At 49.0% G+C, this 14,476-nt stretch overlaps 1 protein-coding gene across 1 annotated transcript; it reads left to right on the forward strand.

Annotated features, from left to right (window-relative positions):
• The first annotated feature begins 12,830 nt into the window (after nt 1-12,830).
• LRRC10 (leucine rich repeat containing 10) lies at nt 12,831-13,813 on the forward strand. Its single transcript, XM_006197818.4, has one exon. The coding sequence runs from the start codon at nt 12,831-12,833 to the stop codon at nt 13,734-13,736; it is 906 nt and encodes a 301-aa protein (XP_006197880.1). The 3' UTR covers nt 13,737-13,813.
• The last annotated feature ends 663 nt before the right edge of the window (nt 13,814-14,476 follow it).

Consider the following 14,476-nt stretch of genomic DNA (forward strand, 5'->3'; position numbering starts at 1 on the left):
GGGTGTAGCCGGTGAACATCAGGCCACTTCCACTGGTTTGCCCGAGGGCCCACTTTTCGGAAGGTTTGCAGACCACCATCCAAAGTATTTCACCAAGGGACTTATAACATGCCCGCTCATTCCCCAGGGGGAGAACCCGGTGTGACATTGCTTTCAGGCCAGGAAAGGGGGGACATGAGACATTGTACATAAGGAGGACATAAGACTATTCAGACAACAGCAGCTCACCAACATTTCAAAGGATACCATTTAAGGTCCATAAAAGCCAAGGGGGAGGGGATAGCTCGAGTGGTGGAGCGCGTGCTTAGCACACATCAGGTCTTGGGTTCGATCCCCAGCGCCTCCTCTAAAAGTAAATAAGCCTAATTACCTCCCCCTCTGATAAAACAGAGAAATTAAATAGTATAATAGATAAATAAAACATTAAAAAAAGAGGTCCATAAAAGCCTTTTCTTTCCCTCTGTAAGGAGGCAAGTATCTGCTTGAGAGACCACAGGAATAATTTACGTTGTAATCATCGTGGTGGGACTAGGAGCTGGGAGCACCAACGCTGGCTCACTTAGTTGGTCCAGTCAGCTTTAGGTGTTCTCTGCACCGAGCCAGGAGGCCAGACGGGCCCAGGGGTTGAGCGAAGCAGCCCCAGAGCTGGTTCAGGGCTCCACTCATGTGGATATCCATTAGGACTGCCTGGAACATTCGCAGCCCAATAGCTGATAATAATGATAGTAATAATAATAATAATAATAATATAATAATAATAAAGGGATAATAATATCTACCCTTTTCAAACACCTTCTATCTGCAAATAAACACATTATCGTATTGACCTTGGGGCAATCCCATGTTACTTTCCAGTTTTGCAGAGAGGTGAACTAAGGCTCAGAGATGTTGTTCATCTGACCCGAGTGATAGCAAAGCTGATACACAGACTCAAATTTTTCTGACTCCAAACCTCATGCATCCTCTTTGCGTTTGTCGTGCAGGCCCTACTAAGTGACTTAGGGAGGTTACGCCAAAGGAAATCTGGGTCAGGCTCTTGGCCGTTTTAACTTAGCATTTCAGAATTTAAACTCAAACCAAAATAATGGTATTTTTCTCAAGCACAGTCCCCGCCCCATTTACCCTTGCACGTGCGGCTGGGTGATGCGTGTTTGCTGACACCAAAGTCACGCAGTGGGAAGTTCCCTCTCCAAGTTGGATGGGGACCTTGGAGACCCCCCCCCCAGCCAACGCTCTTGTCCCCATGTGAGGAAGAGAAGAGCGTGAGAAGTTCAACAAAGGTCACACGGCAATGAGAGAAACTCAAACACAGCCCCGTGGCATCCAAGTCTGCGACCCTCCCCATGACATCCCCTGACCCCATCGACAAGACCTGGACGGAGCCTTACTGTCTGAAAGACACGCGCGGTAGGGCAGTACTGGGCCAATGCCACCAGCCTACCCAAAGTAAACGGGAGAAACTCTCCAACAAAAGCAAAGCACAGCCTATCCTGGGCACAGAGGGGTCCAGGTTGGCTTGTGGCCTTTCGGAGCCAATCTACCCACACGATCTAGTCACGTAATCACACAAGGACTCGCTTGTCATCCTCCCCTGTAAACATACTTCCTGAGGGCAGCATCGCAGGTGCCTACAAGCAAAAACTTACAGCTGGCGGGCTTCCGTGAACTCCTGCAGGGCCCCTGCTTCTCTGAGATTCCAAGATGAGGTCTGCTGGACTCGCCTCGGATCAAAGAAATCCTGCAAAGACAGACAGGGAGGAGTGAGCGCATGGTGTCAGTCCCAGCCTGAGTTTCAGTTCATCTCATTCCAACGTCAACTCAGCAGTGTGTGGCGGACAGTAGGTGTCAGTCAAGGAGAGATGATGTCACAGCCTCCGGCTGTGTCCAGGTGCCCCTACCTCTCGGTGCCACGATGACCTGAAGGCACACCAGAGCCACCAGGACCAGCCTCACTGGCCTGGTCCAGGGGTCGCTCACTACTCACCGGGCTTTTTGAGAGCTCGTTGGTTCCCAAAGTTGTGAGTCTGTTCCATCAATTCCAGGAGGTTCTACATTGGCAGTGGTTTTAATGATGGGGCTGGAGCTGACCACAGACTCAGGCACAGATACTGACATTCGTTAAAGATGTGAGGTGGCCTCAAGCAAGGATTGCTAAGAAAGTTTGCAGTGGAAGGAGGAGAAGTCAGCCTGTATTAAGCTTCTGTGTTCTGGATATGTACTGTCATTCAATCCCCACGTGACATTAATATCATCTCCAGTTGACAAATGCAGAAGGACTTCCAAAGAGATTCAGTGAGTTGCCCAAGGCCAGAAAGGAGGGAAGTGGTAGAACCAAAATCCCAGCCCAGGGGTGGGGGGAATATAGCTCAAGAGCGCATGCTCAGCATGCACAAGGTGCCGGGTTCAATCCCCAGTACCTCCTCAAAAAATAAATAAATAAACCTAATCACCCCACCACCACACACACACACACACACATCTCAGCCCGGACCCACCTCGCTGCCAACCCACACCCGCCAGACCTTCCTGTGGCAGGTGGTGCTGGTTTCCTAACCCTTCCTTTCTGCCTTGTTGACATGGTTGCATTGAAGGGCAGTAAGGTGCCCAGCTCCGGATGGCCCCAGAGTTTAGTAGCCTCGACCATCCTCTGAAGTCACGTTTAGTGACCGGGCCCGATGCCCGAGCTACAGCTCAGAGTCCGTTTCCTCATAGAAAGCACCTTACACACAACAGTCAGTGAGACTGCAGTCGCCATGTAATCACCGCATCGCTGTTCTGTGGGTTAAGCGAACTCTTGAAGATTAACCTGCGATATCACCATTTATAGCTTAATTTACTGGAAAATGCACTAAAAGGTCACACACTTTACCCTCACTTTCCAAAAAAAAACAAAACCAACTTACAAGAGACTTCATGAGTCCTTCATAAAGTTTATAGTCGACTCAAATTTCACAGGTCCAAACCCAGCGCTGCTTTCCTGTTATCCACCCTTTACTTACCGGGAAGATCTAGGAATATCAAAAAATGGCAGAGTAAATCCCTGAAAGTATAATTAACTATGGGGTATTTCTCTCTTGTCCCACCTCACTTTATTAAGCTGGAAAAAAATCTTCCCTACAGCTTAAAAAAAAAAAAAGGTGTTCTAGTCCAGAAGATAACATAGGAGCCGTTGTACCCGTCACAACCACAGTGATGCGCTTCCCTGGAGGAGGACTTCCGGTGCCGGGATAGCCCAGGGGCCCTTCCCCTCGCACTCCCGACCTTCTGCGCCAGGTGACTCTGTTGTGGGGCGTCCTGCACGATGTAGAAGGTTTGGCAGCAGCCCTGGCCTCGACCCACCAGATGCCAGGAGCGCCCTGTCAGTTGTGACAACCGGAACTGTCTTCAGACACCACAACTGTCTCCTGGAGGGCTAGCCCACCACTAGTTAACAGCCACCGGCCACGGCTGATGATCCAGAAGGACCTGTTGACTCACAGGTCTGCACTAAACCTGGCAGAGCTGTGAAACACGCCACTGAAATGAGCAGGACTGAGCCGTGTTCTGTTAGCAAGTCCTGCCCCGTAAACAGGGAGCAGGTGGTCACTGAAATGGCCTTCGGCTGTAATCACGGGCAAGGCTTGGTACCCAGGCCATCAAGAAACGCGGCCTCAGAGAGCACATTCCCTCATTGCTGGTTCCTAGGGATCCTGAGGCCGAGTCCGTGCCCTCAAGGCCCGTCCTCCTGGCCTCGGTGCCTTCCACTCACACGCAGGCTGCAAAAACCCTGCCTTTCCCACTGCCCTGCCTTCTCCCCTGTTCTCCCCCCACCCACCGGGATGGATGGACCTCCCTCCGGGTTCCAGTTTCCCCTCACTGCTCACTTCTGAAGCCTCCGTTCTCAGAATAACTGTCTTAGCTCAGCAGGGCCACCGAACTGATCCCAGCGGTTCAGTGTTCAGTGGGACTCTCATTACCGTCGCAGGATCCTTTGGGAGACTTCCCAGGGCGGGCTCAGTAATGTGTCACTGCCGTAGGCTGAAATCTCAGGGGACACCCTCCTCTTCCACCCCTGCTTTGTGCTCTGGCAAAGCACAAAACGGGAGTTGACACTACAGGCTGTGAAGCAAACGGGAGCTCCCTCCTAGGTCCTCCCAGCCCTGTGCATCCCTCGCCAACTGTGCTCCGCACATTCTGAGTCACTCTCGGATCCACTCTCTTTTATCTCAATGATAATCAAAGGTAGAAAAAAAATCTGTTGACTCATAAATGTATATTAAGTCACTGGCTTCCAGCAGCTGGAGTTTACATGATCAAACTGAGCATAGAACCTCATTCACTCACTCGTCCCAATGCTCCAGGAGGGCAGGGAATCCTGCCCTCGGTTCACCCCTTATTTGTTGAGTGAATTAGTGCCCACTTCGTCTGAGGCACTGTCATCTGTGCTAAGAGTACCACAGCGAACAGCGCGGGCACCAGCCCTGGCCCCGAGCTCCCCCGCGGCAGGAGGCCAAGAGAACCGGGAGAGAAACAAAACACTCACAGACTGTGGTAAGAGCTACGCGGAGGGAAAACCGGGGAGGGGAAGCAGCCGGCTTAAATAGGGTGGTCACGGAGAGCCTCCCGGAGGAAATGCCGTTAAGCTGAGACTAGAAGACAAAGTGTGGCCTGAAAAGATTTTCAGAGGAACACACACACACACACACACACAAATACACACACACACACACAGAAATACACATACACCCTTTGCTTCAAGGGAACATTTGAGGAAAAAGACTTTAGCACAAAGGCCCTGAGACTTCCTTGCTTGTGTTACTCATTGAAAATAAGGTAAAAAACCACTATTTCCCAGAACAACTGTATTGACCGTAACACTGGGTGGTATCTATGTAAGAAGACCTTGACCCAGTGATGGTGCTGGAGGTGACAGGGAAAGAAAGACCTTTCTTCCCAGGCTTAACCCCGGACTAATCCCAGATAAAGAGGTTTGATGACTATGGGCTTAGAAGTATTTTTCATTTACCCCCTACCCACAGTAAATAAATAGATAAATAGATAAATAAATAAATAAATATTTTTTTATTTAGGGAGAAAAAAAAGTTTGTGACTAAAATACCAACCTGAAAAGTAACTTTATTATTATTAATTACTCTATCTGAAACTCTCCATCTCTACCTCCTTTTCCCAAGGAAATAATTACTTTCACAATGTGAAACTATATATTTATATTCTATAGATATCATTTAAAAATACCTTGTAACTACAGTCGTGTATGTAAAACTCAAGGTACTACCTACAGCAGCACTAACAGGTGACAAGTTAAATCTGGGTTCTTTCCTGTGTTTAACGCTATCTTCAGCATTTAAAACTTTTTTCCCTCTATGCAAATCAATGCCGACTTCCCCAGCCAGTGCGCGCTAGCTCATTTACTTCTGCTGGCTGAGGACTTAGCAGGTGCCAGGCACTGAGGCCGAGACAGAGGGGTTCACCAGGGAGGGAGTCCCAGCCCACCTCTGCCCTCAGGGAGAGTCAAGTCCAGTGTCGGGAGATGGGCAATCAATAGATATTTACAGAGAGAAGGACTGACAGCACACGATCAAATCACCAACCCGGTTTAGAAAGTCAGGAAGTGACATGTAAGGTGGGAGAGGATGAATGAGTCGGGGTGAATGCAGAGAGGGGTCGCGGGTGAGGAAGAGCGTTCCAGGCCCCGGGGCTGCACGTGGAAAGGCTCTGGTGTGGGATGCGGGGCGGGAGGCTGGCACATTTGTGAAGGAGGAGGAGGAGGAGGCGACGGGGTAGCCCCAAGGGGCTGGAGAGATGCGCAGGGGCAGATCCTGGAGGGTCCCCTAAACGTCGCTGAGGAGTCTGCGCCTAGGCTGGACTGGGGTGACAATACTTCGATGGCCCCACGAGGAGGCGCTGCAGCCGACAAGTGGGAAATGAGTTGGGTGGGCCGGGGAGGGCATGAGAAGAATGGCTACAAAGGGGTCGAAGAGAAAGTGAGATGGGACAGCCTGCGAGGGAGGGATCTGGGTGTGGTTGCTGCCAATCATACAGATTCTCCAGGGCCCCGTGGGGTGGTACAGAGGCAGCACGGAGAGGGCTTTGGGGCGCCCACCCGCTCTGGGTGGGAGATGGAGGAGGGGAAGGCAGGCAGAAGGAGTCTTAGAAAGAGTTGCTGGGTATCATGCAAGTGATCAGTCCTCTGTCATTTTCCCAAGTGACTATGATAAAGATTTAAATTGGGTTTCCAGTGTTCATAGCAGCACTATTTACAATAGCCAAGACATGGAAACAGCCTAAATGTCCATCAACGGATGACTGGATAAAGAAGAGGTGGTATATTTATACAATGGAATACTACTCAGCCATAAAAACCAACAACTTAACACCATTTGCAGCAACATGGATGTTCCAGGAGAATGTCATTCTAAGTGAAGTAAGCCAGAAAGAGAAAGAAAAATACCATATGAGATCACTCATATGTGGAATCTAAAAAAAAAAAGAACATAAATACAAAACAGAAACAGACTCATAGACATAGAATACAAACTTGTGGTTGCCAAGGGGCCGGGGGATAGGAAGGGACAGACTGAGATTTCAAAATGTAGAATAGATAAACAAATTATACTGTTTAGCACAGGGAAATATATACAAGATCTTGTGGTAGCTCACAGCAAAAAAAAAATGTGACAATGAGTATATGTATGTTCATGTATAACTGGAAAATTGTGCTCTACACTAGAACTTGACACAACATTGTAAAATGACTATAACTCAATACAAAAATGTTTAAAAAAGATTTAAATTGGATTTCATTATTTTGGAGATGCTGTATGATTTTTTTTTTTTTGACACAACACCAAGTCAAAACAGGGTCCCAGGTTACCTTGGCTTTGTAAGGATTCCATCAGCATACACGTGCCTCTCATCAAACACAGTTCATCCATTCCAGTAATATACAGACACTTACCAAGTGCCAGTGATGTCCTTGTTCTGTTCCAGGTGCTGAGTAAACACTACCAGAAGTCACTCCCATCACCACTTTCTAGAACCCCAGCTCTGCTTCAGCAGACAGGGGTCCCTACGCCAGGCTCTCGCTCAGGTTGTAGGCAGCTCGTAGGCAGAACACAGATTGGCAGCTCACACGCTCCTCAGTGAGCCCAGCACAGCACCTTAAAAAAGCAGAGCAGTAACACCAGCTCAGGGTGGGTAGCACCACCGCCAGATGCTGTGCTAATTACTGTAAGTACATTGTCTCATTTAATCCTCACGGTGACTCAGTGAGGCGGACCCGAGGCGGACCCGAGTTGGACCTCATTTGCAAATGAGGAGTCCAAGGCACAAAACATTGTCCAAAGCCTCCAAACAAATAAATACCAGGGTCTAGGTTCCAACTGCACAAGGTCTTTTAAATGCCAAAACTTTGCTCCTGATACTAAATTCTACTGCCATCTCATTAACCGAAATAGGATAGGAGAGAGTCTGAATTAATCATAAATCTAAATTATAGATTAGAGTAATATGCAATTTTTTTTTTACTTTTAAGTACGTAACAGAACCAGGCTAATCAAATACCACCTAGGAATCCTGTTTTGATGGATTGCTTTCATTTCATTTTAATAAATGTGTATTAGTAACTGATGGAATAAATATTAGCTCTTATCCACTAATATTTAATTGACATGCCATTTCCCTCTGTAAGCAGTACTGTCATCTGCTGATCCAGCTGTCATATTGGAGGTCACTAGATTATTTTGAAGGTTTTAAGATTATAATCCTTCCATTCAAAGTCTTTTAACATTACACGATTGTTTAGGAAACTAGCCATGTTCCAGCTCAGGGAAATCCACACGTATTGCATATTAATTAAGTCTGCTTTAGTAAACTGCTCACAATAGTCCTGTAGATAGAGGAAGGAAAATCAACTGTGCGGGGTCAGACAGCCACGGATGGGGCTGTAAAACCACAGGCTAGTTACAATGGGTGCTCATGATTCGTTCTGACTGTCAGTAGACAACTCACCACCCTGTGTTTGGGGAATTTCTCACTTCATGAATCTTAGTGATGGAAAAAGACCACTCCCCATCATAGAACCCAAAACCCCAACCCTAGCCTCCCTCAGGTTAGGGGGGGCACGTGGCCAATGAGCCCTCCCCATCAGACCCAGATTCAATTGCCAGTGATGCAAAGAAGCAGGGCCTACAAAAAAATCCCTTCTGGGGTGTGGTTGCTACACCCAGGTTTGGGGGCAGGGTTCAGCACCGGGGGGGTCTGAAGAAGCAGAGGGCCTGGGCCCAGGGGTGGTAACCCTGATGCCCTTACGGGGCCAGTTCTGCACTGACCTTGGCTGCAGCATCCAAGCCAGGTTCCCCAGGGCACCCAAGGGGTCTGTGAGCATCCTAATGCCTTGTCATAAATTATTTTCACTGAATCATCCAAAGATGGTTTATGCGGCATGGAAGTTAAGAACCCTGGGACTAGAACTGTACCTGGAAGCATGGGAAGACCCAGTATCAGTTAGTTCTGGACCAAGGTTTTGTGCAGACACCTCAGTGGAGGGGTCTGGACTCAAAACCAGCAGGTACACATGGTCAGACACGAGTCTAGGCTTGATTTCAAGCTTGTGGGGATGGGCTTGCTTCTGGACCACTCTTCTCGAAGGCCCAGGACTCTGGCCTGGGGACCCTTCCCAGCATCCGGTCCCCACCACGGTCCCCATGAATTCTAACAAAGGAAAAGCCAGCTGTACCTCAGAGCTTATTACTGGAACACACAAAAAATTCACTTTACGTTTTCTGTTTTCCAGAGTTTTTTGCTTGTCTTTTGCAACATGGATTGTCTTTTCTTTGGTGTGTGTATATTCGTACACGCGAGTAGGCTGCACGCACAAATTGATACAGGTTTTTCGATATAGGCTGTTTTACTAGAGGCCAGTTTGATAAGTTTGTATCAGTACATTATGGGGGCTGAATCCGGTAGAGTATAATAAAGATCAGCCATATTTTTCTATTTTTTTTTTTTGCGGGGTGGGGTTAAGTTTATTCTTTTGTTTGTCTGTTTAAATGGAGGTACTGGAGATTGAACCCAGGACCTCAGGCGGGCTGAGCACGCTCTCAGCCACAACCACATTTTTCCTACCTCTTCTCTCACACAGTCTAAGCATATCCCTGCCCCAACCCCCCGATGGCATCTTGGGCAGATGCTACAGCTTTCTTTTGACACTTTCAGATATTTAACCATTGAGTCAAGTCTACATTAACATTTAAACATCTCATCCAGTTTAAGACTTCTTTCTGCCCCGTGGAGGCGTGGCCTGTGGCTTGGGGACCCACAAACAGAAGGGTGTTGGTGGTGAAGGTAGGAGACGCCTACTCAGTTCTTCACTCTCTGGGACCCACCTCCTCGCCCCCTACCCTCCCCCTGGACCCCAAGGGGGCAGGACCCAGCAGGGAGGAGAGGTGACTTCCTTCACTCCAGATAGTTTTAGTTCTCCTTTGGCAGAAACTGGCCTTCTGTTGTGGTAGACACTCAAATGCTGGCTCTTTCCTGGGGGCTCTTTTGGGACACACTCCACCGGGGGCCCCCCACGTTGCACTGCCCTGGCACAGCAATGCACCCTCCGGCCAGCGGCTCACAGAGCTCCCGGAAACCCTTAATTTTACCGGTTTGTTAAAGATTAAAAGATACAGATGAATAGTCAGATGAAGAGATACATAGCGCGAGGCTGGAAGGGTCTCGAGTGCAGGACCCTCTGTCCTCATGGAATGTTACCCTCCCAGTCTGGATGTGTTCGCCCACCTGGAGGTGGAAGCTTGGACCGTTCACCTCCCCAATTGCCTAACACCAGGGTGTTAGGAAGGCTTCTCTCACAAAGGCACAAATCGGTCGTTAGAGTGAGCTGAACTTCCCAAACTCTTAATCACGGCTTGGTCTTTCTGGTGACCAGCCCCCACCCAGAAGCCATCCAGGAACCCACGCAGAGTTGCCTCATTAGAACAAACGTGCTCTTAAGTGTTCTTATCACGTAGGAATTTACAGGGGTTTTAGGAGCCTGTATCTGGATGGGTTCAAAGACCAGACATTAGAACAAGAGATAGCGCTCTTGTCACACAGGAAATTACAACGGTTTTAGGAGCTCTGTACCAGCACCTGGGGTAGAAACCAAAATACAGATTCTCTATTATTTCACAAGTGCCTACATTTTACGGTTATTGTAGGAATTAAATAAGCTAATAATACTGTGACCAACACACACGTGTTACAGTGAACTCCCGGGAAGCACTCTAGTAAAATTAGTTAAGAATTTCTTCTGTTCTCTCCGTTGGTTTTATTTCTCAGTTTCTTCCATTCTGCTTATTTCAATCTCCATCTTTCACGCAGACGGCTTTTCTCGTGTGGTTTTCCGTAGATGCCTGCTCGTATCTAGGGGCTGGTGTTAAAGTGCCAAGTGGACATGTGTGTGAGGGCAGTTGGTCAACCTAACCCTGCTCTGAGACAAATCGCAGACTCTCTGAGGTCCAGGTCTTCTCTGTCTTGTTCACCACCAGATTCCCTGCATCTAGAACATAGTAGGTGCTCAATAAATATTTGAGGTTATTCTTACACCTCTCTGAGACTCGGGGTTCCCATCGGAAAACTGAGGATAAAACTATTTACCTGGCAGGTGTTGTGAGGAAAGATAGTGTGTGTGAAGCACCTGGCACCGTGCTGAGTACTTGGATTAGTTATAAACAATAATGGGGACCAATTCTTACTGTCATTTTCACTGCTAAGGGCAGTATCAGGGCAGCTGCTTCATGACCATTTGCGGTCACCACTGGCCACGCTAAATATAGAGGCAGAGCACAGAACTTGCTAAGAGGCTGGCTACAGTACAGATCAGAAAAGCAGAGAGGGCTCGAGATAATAGCCCTTGGCGTTCAACCTGTGGGACGTCCAAGGAGGACACTGGCTTCAGTCGTGACTGAGAAGAAAGGTGGGCGGGGATGCTGCGTTGGCAAAAAAGCTCTGTGGAATGATGGCCATTCCCGCGGGACGCCCTCCTACCGCTCTGTCCAGCCTGTTACAAGCAGTTGAGCAGGAGAGGCTTGGGAGGAGGCTAAATGGTTTACCAAGCCTGCCCGGAAGCCCCGATGCGCCCTGCAGACAGCAGGCAGGCTGATGGAATGTTTCTTTTGGAATAGTATTTGAAAGTAATATACGTCTATAATTTGTTTTTAAATCGAACAGTACAAGAGGGTGTAAATGGAAAAGTCAGCATTCCTATCACCCCAAACCTTCAGGCAGATTTCCCAGAGATCATCACTGTTCCGTCTTACAGATACTTTTATGCATAAACAAGAAGATATGCATATTTTTTCACAGATGGGATCGTAAAAACTGTTCTGAAACTTGTTCCCCCCCCTTATTTATCCTGAATATCCTCGCGCATCAGTATATGCAGATTTACCTCTTTTTCACAATTGCTCTGTTCATTAAGATAATGCAATAGGTAAGGCCCCCAGGTTGTGATGTGTTAACGCGATTGAAGTTTCTCATTTACTTAAATCCAACTGGTGGTAGTGACTGTGTGTGTGGGAGGGGGAGGTGTTCCGATCCTAACACTTCTTCAGGGATCCAAGATAACCCAGAACTTCAACATGTGACTTCCACAGACGTGGTGGCTTCTAAGGTCACCCTGGGTGTTAATATCCAGCCAGCAGATGGGAAAAGAGTGTGGAGGAAGGTGACGTTTGTTTTAAATGAACCAGGCCTAGAAGTGATGTATCTCACTTCTGCCCACATTCCACTGGCCAGAATTAGCCTCCCTGCTCCAGACTAATACCAGGGAGGGTCCCAGCTGGACAGCTGCTTCCCACAACTCAGCCCTCCGGAAGGAGGCGCAAACTCTCACGGGCAGTTCGCCACACCTGACACAGACGCCCTGTAGGAATGCATTCCCGTGTATTTAAGCCTTGGAAGGCTGGCTTTCCTCTTCTCCTGCTTTTCTACTTGTCTTTGGTCAAAGGCAAATTTTTGAAGCATGGAAAACTATTACCTGATAATAGCGAAGAAGTAAGAAAATGGACACCTGTAGAGCGTGTACACTGGTTCAGATCTCATGGGGGGACATTAACAATGAAAAAAGCCTTTAAAGGATGCATATCTGTGACCCAGTGACATTTCTAAGGACATCTCCTAAAGAAATTAGTGGAGGGCTGCTCACGCTGTGTGCGCAGGGGTATTTGTAACACTGACATTGTCAGCAACCTAGGCGCCCAACAAAAGAGACCTGTTCAAATTACAGTGCACCCATATAATGGAATGCTTGGGAGGTGTTTAAAATAATTCCATGGGTACCTGCAGATGTAAAATGATGGCCATCTGTTATGGTAAAAAGTAAGTCTCCTCGACCGCACGCATCATTTTTTAAACAAATTGACTACTTGTAGCAAAAAGGCTGGAGGACATCGGTTAAAATGTTGATGGTGTTTGTCCCGGGCAGGTAAGACTATGGGCGTTCTCACTTTCTTCTTTTACTCCTTTATGTCACATCTTAATGCTTTATCATTAGAAAAAACAGGGAAGCTATTTTCAGCTTGAAACAAACAAACAATCAAACAAAATGTAGATAAAGAGGACGGGGGCTTAGGTGACAGAAAGCAAGCATGTGAGTCAGAGCCGGCCTCCCAGACCCTGGCCGTCTGCTGGGCCTGTCACCCGACACTCAGGTTGCTATCAGGAGCACTCTTCTCTGCTGAAGTGACTGGCTTTTGTCACCGATCCCCAGGTTACATCGAGGGGGGAGGACTGGCCTCAGAGCGGTCAGCAGCAGCCTCGGGGTCGGTGGGCTGCGGCTTGCCATGGGGAACACCATCAGGGCCCTCGTGGCCTTCATCCCTACTGACCGCTGCCAGAACTACGTGGTCCGGGACCTCCGGGAGATGCCGCTGGACAGGATGGTGGACCTGAGCGGGAACCGGCTGCGCCGCTTCCCCGTGCACGTGTGCTCCTTCCAGGCACTGGTCAAGCTCTACCTGAGCGACAACCACCTGGACAGCCTGCCTCCGGAGCTGGGGCAGCTGCAGAACCTGCAGATCCTGGCCCTGGACTTCAACGACTTCAAGGCTCTGCCCCAGGTGGTGTGTACCTTGAAGCAGCTCTGCATCCTCTATCTGGGCAACAACAAACTCTGCGACCTCCCCAGGGAGCTGAGCCTGCTCCAGAACCTACGAACCCTGTGGGTGGAGGCCAATTACCTCGCCCAGCTGCCGGACGTGGTCTGTGAGCTGCGTCTCCTTAAGACTCTGCATGCCGGCTCCAACGCCCTGCGTCTGCTGCCAGGCCAGCTCCAGCGCCTCCGGGAGCTGAGGACCATCTGGCTCTCAGGCAACCTGCTGACCGACTTCCCCACCGTGTTGCTCCACATGCCCTCCCTGGAGGTGATCGACGTGGACTGGAACAGCATCCGCTACTTCCCCAGCCTGGCCCACCTGTCGAGCCTGAAGCTGGTCATCTATGACCACAATCCTTGCAGGAACGCACCCAAGGTGGCCAAGGGCGTGCGCCGCGTGGGAAGATGGGCAGAGGAGACACCAGAGCCTGACCCCAGAAAAGCCAGGCGCTATGCGTTGGCCAGGGAGGAAAGCCAGGAGGCACAGGCACCGGCCCAGCCTCTCCCACTCCCTCCCACCAGCTCCCGAGGAGCTTCAGTTGTAGGTCAGTACCAAAGGCCCAACTCCAGCATCTTCCGGACACATCTCCACTAGAGAACAAAGGATTGCTCTGAGACCTGGGGGCACCCCTGCCGGTGGGAGATGGAATGGAGTCTGATGAAACGCCCAACCCACACCAAGAAAATACTCCTGGCCAACAATCTCTCTCTCAAAGGGAAGTTGTAAGCTGTAGGAGGCGTGACAACTACTTTGCAAGAAAACCAGCCTCTCCAAGCAGGTTATTTGATATGCTGAAGAGCAAGAAGGGCCGGGATGCTCTGGCCCCCTCCAGGCTCCAGAAGCAGCTGGTCACGAGGGTTGTGAGCCCCGCAAGCAAGGTATTTGTTGTAGAAGTTCGGGTGGCCTGTCTCCAGCCCTTGGCAGGATGTATCTTCTTACTATGCATGGCCACAAACCGTATGAATATATTACTAATTCAGGCCACTTTAAAATGATATGCCTCTATAGTTACAGACTCTGTTGTCACAAAGGCTCAAGATGAAGCTTCTTCCCTGCAGTTTAACAACTGCTGAGAAGACACCCCTGCTGGAGAATGCCTCCTGGTGGGGTCCAACTGCCAATTTAAACTTGACAGTGGTTCATACTGATTTAGCTCATTTTCCTCAAAAAATCTGACTAAAGGTCTACTCCCAACTGTTCCCTGACAATGCTGAAAGTCATCTAGAAAGCAGAACCTCTCTGGCAGTGCGGTCTCATTAAAATCCAGCCTGGTTGTATTTGGCTGCCTCAGTGGAGCAGAGCCTGTTTACTCATACGAATGAACCAGAGTCGAA

The sequence above is a fragment of the Vicugna pacos genome, chromosome 12 (assembly GCF_048564905.1).
Source record: "Vicugna pacos chromosome 12, VicPac4, whole genome shotgun sequence".
NCBI lineage: Eukaryota > Metazoa > Chordata > Mammalia > Artiodactyla > Camelidae > Vicugna > Vicugna pacos.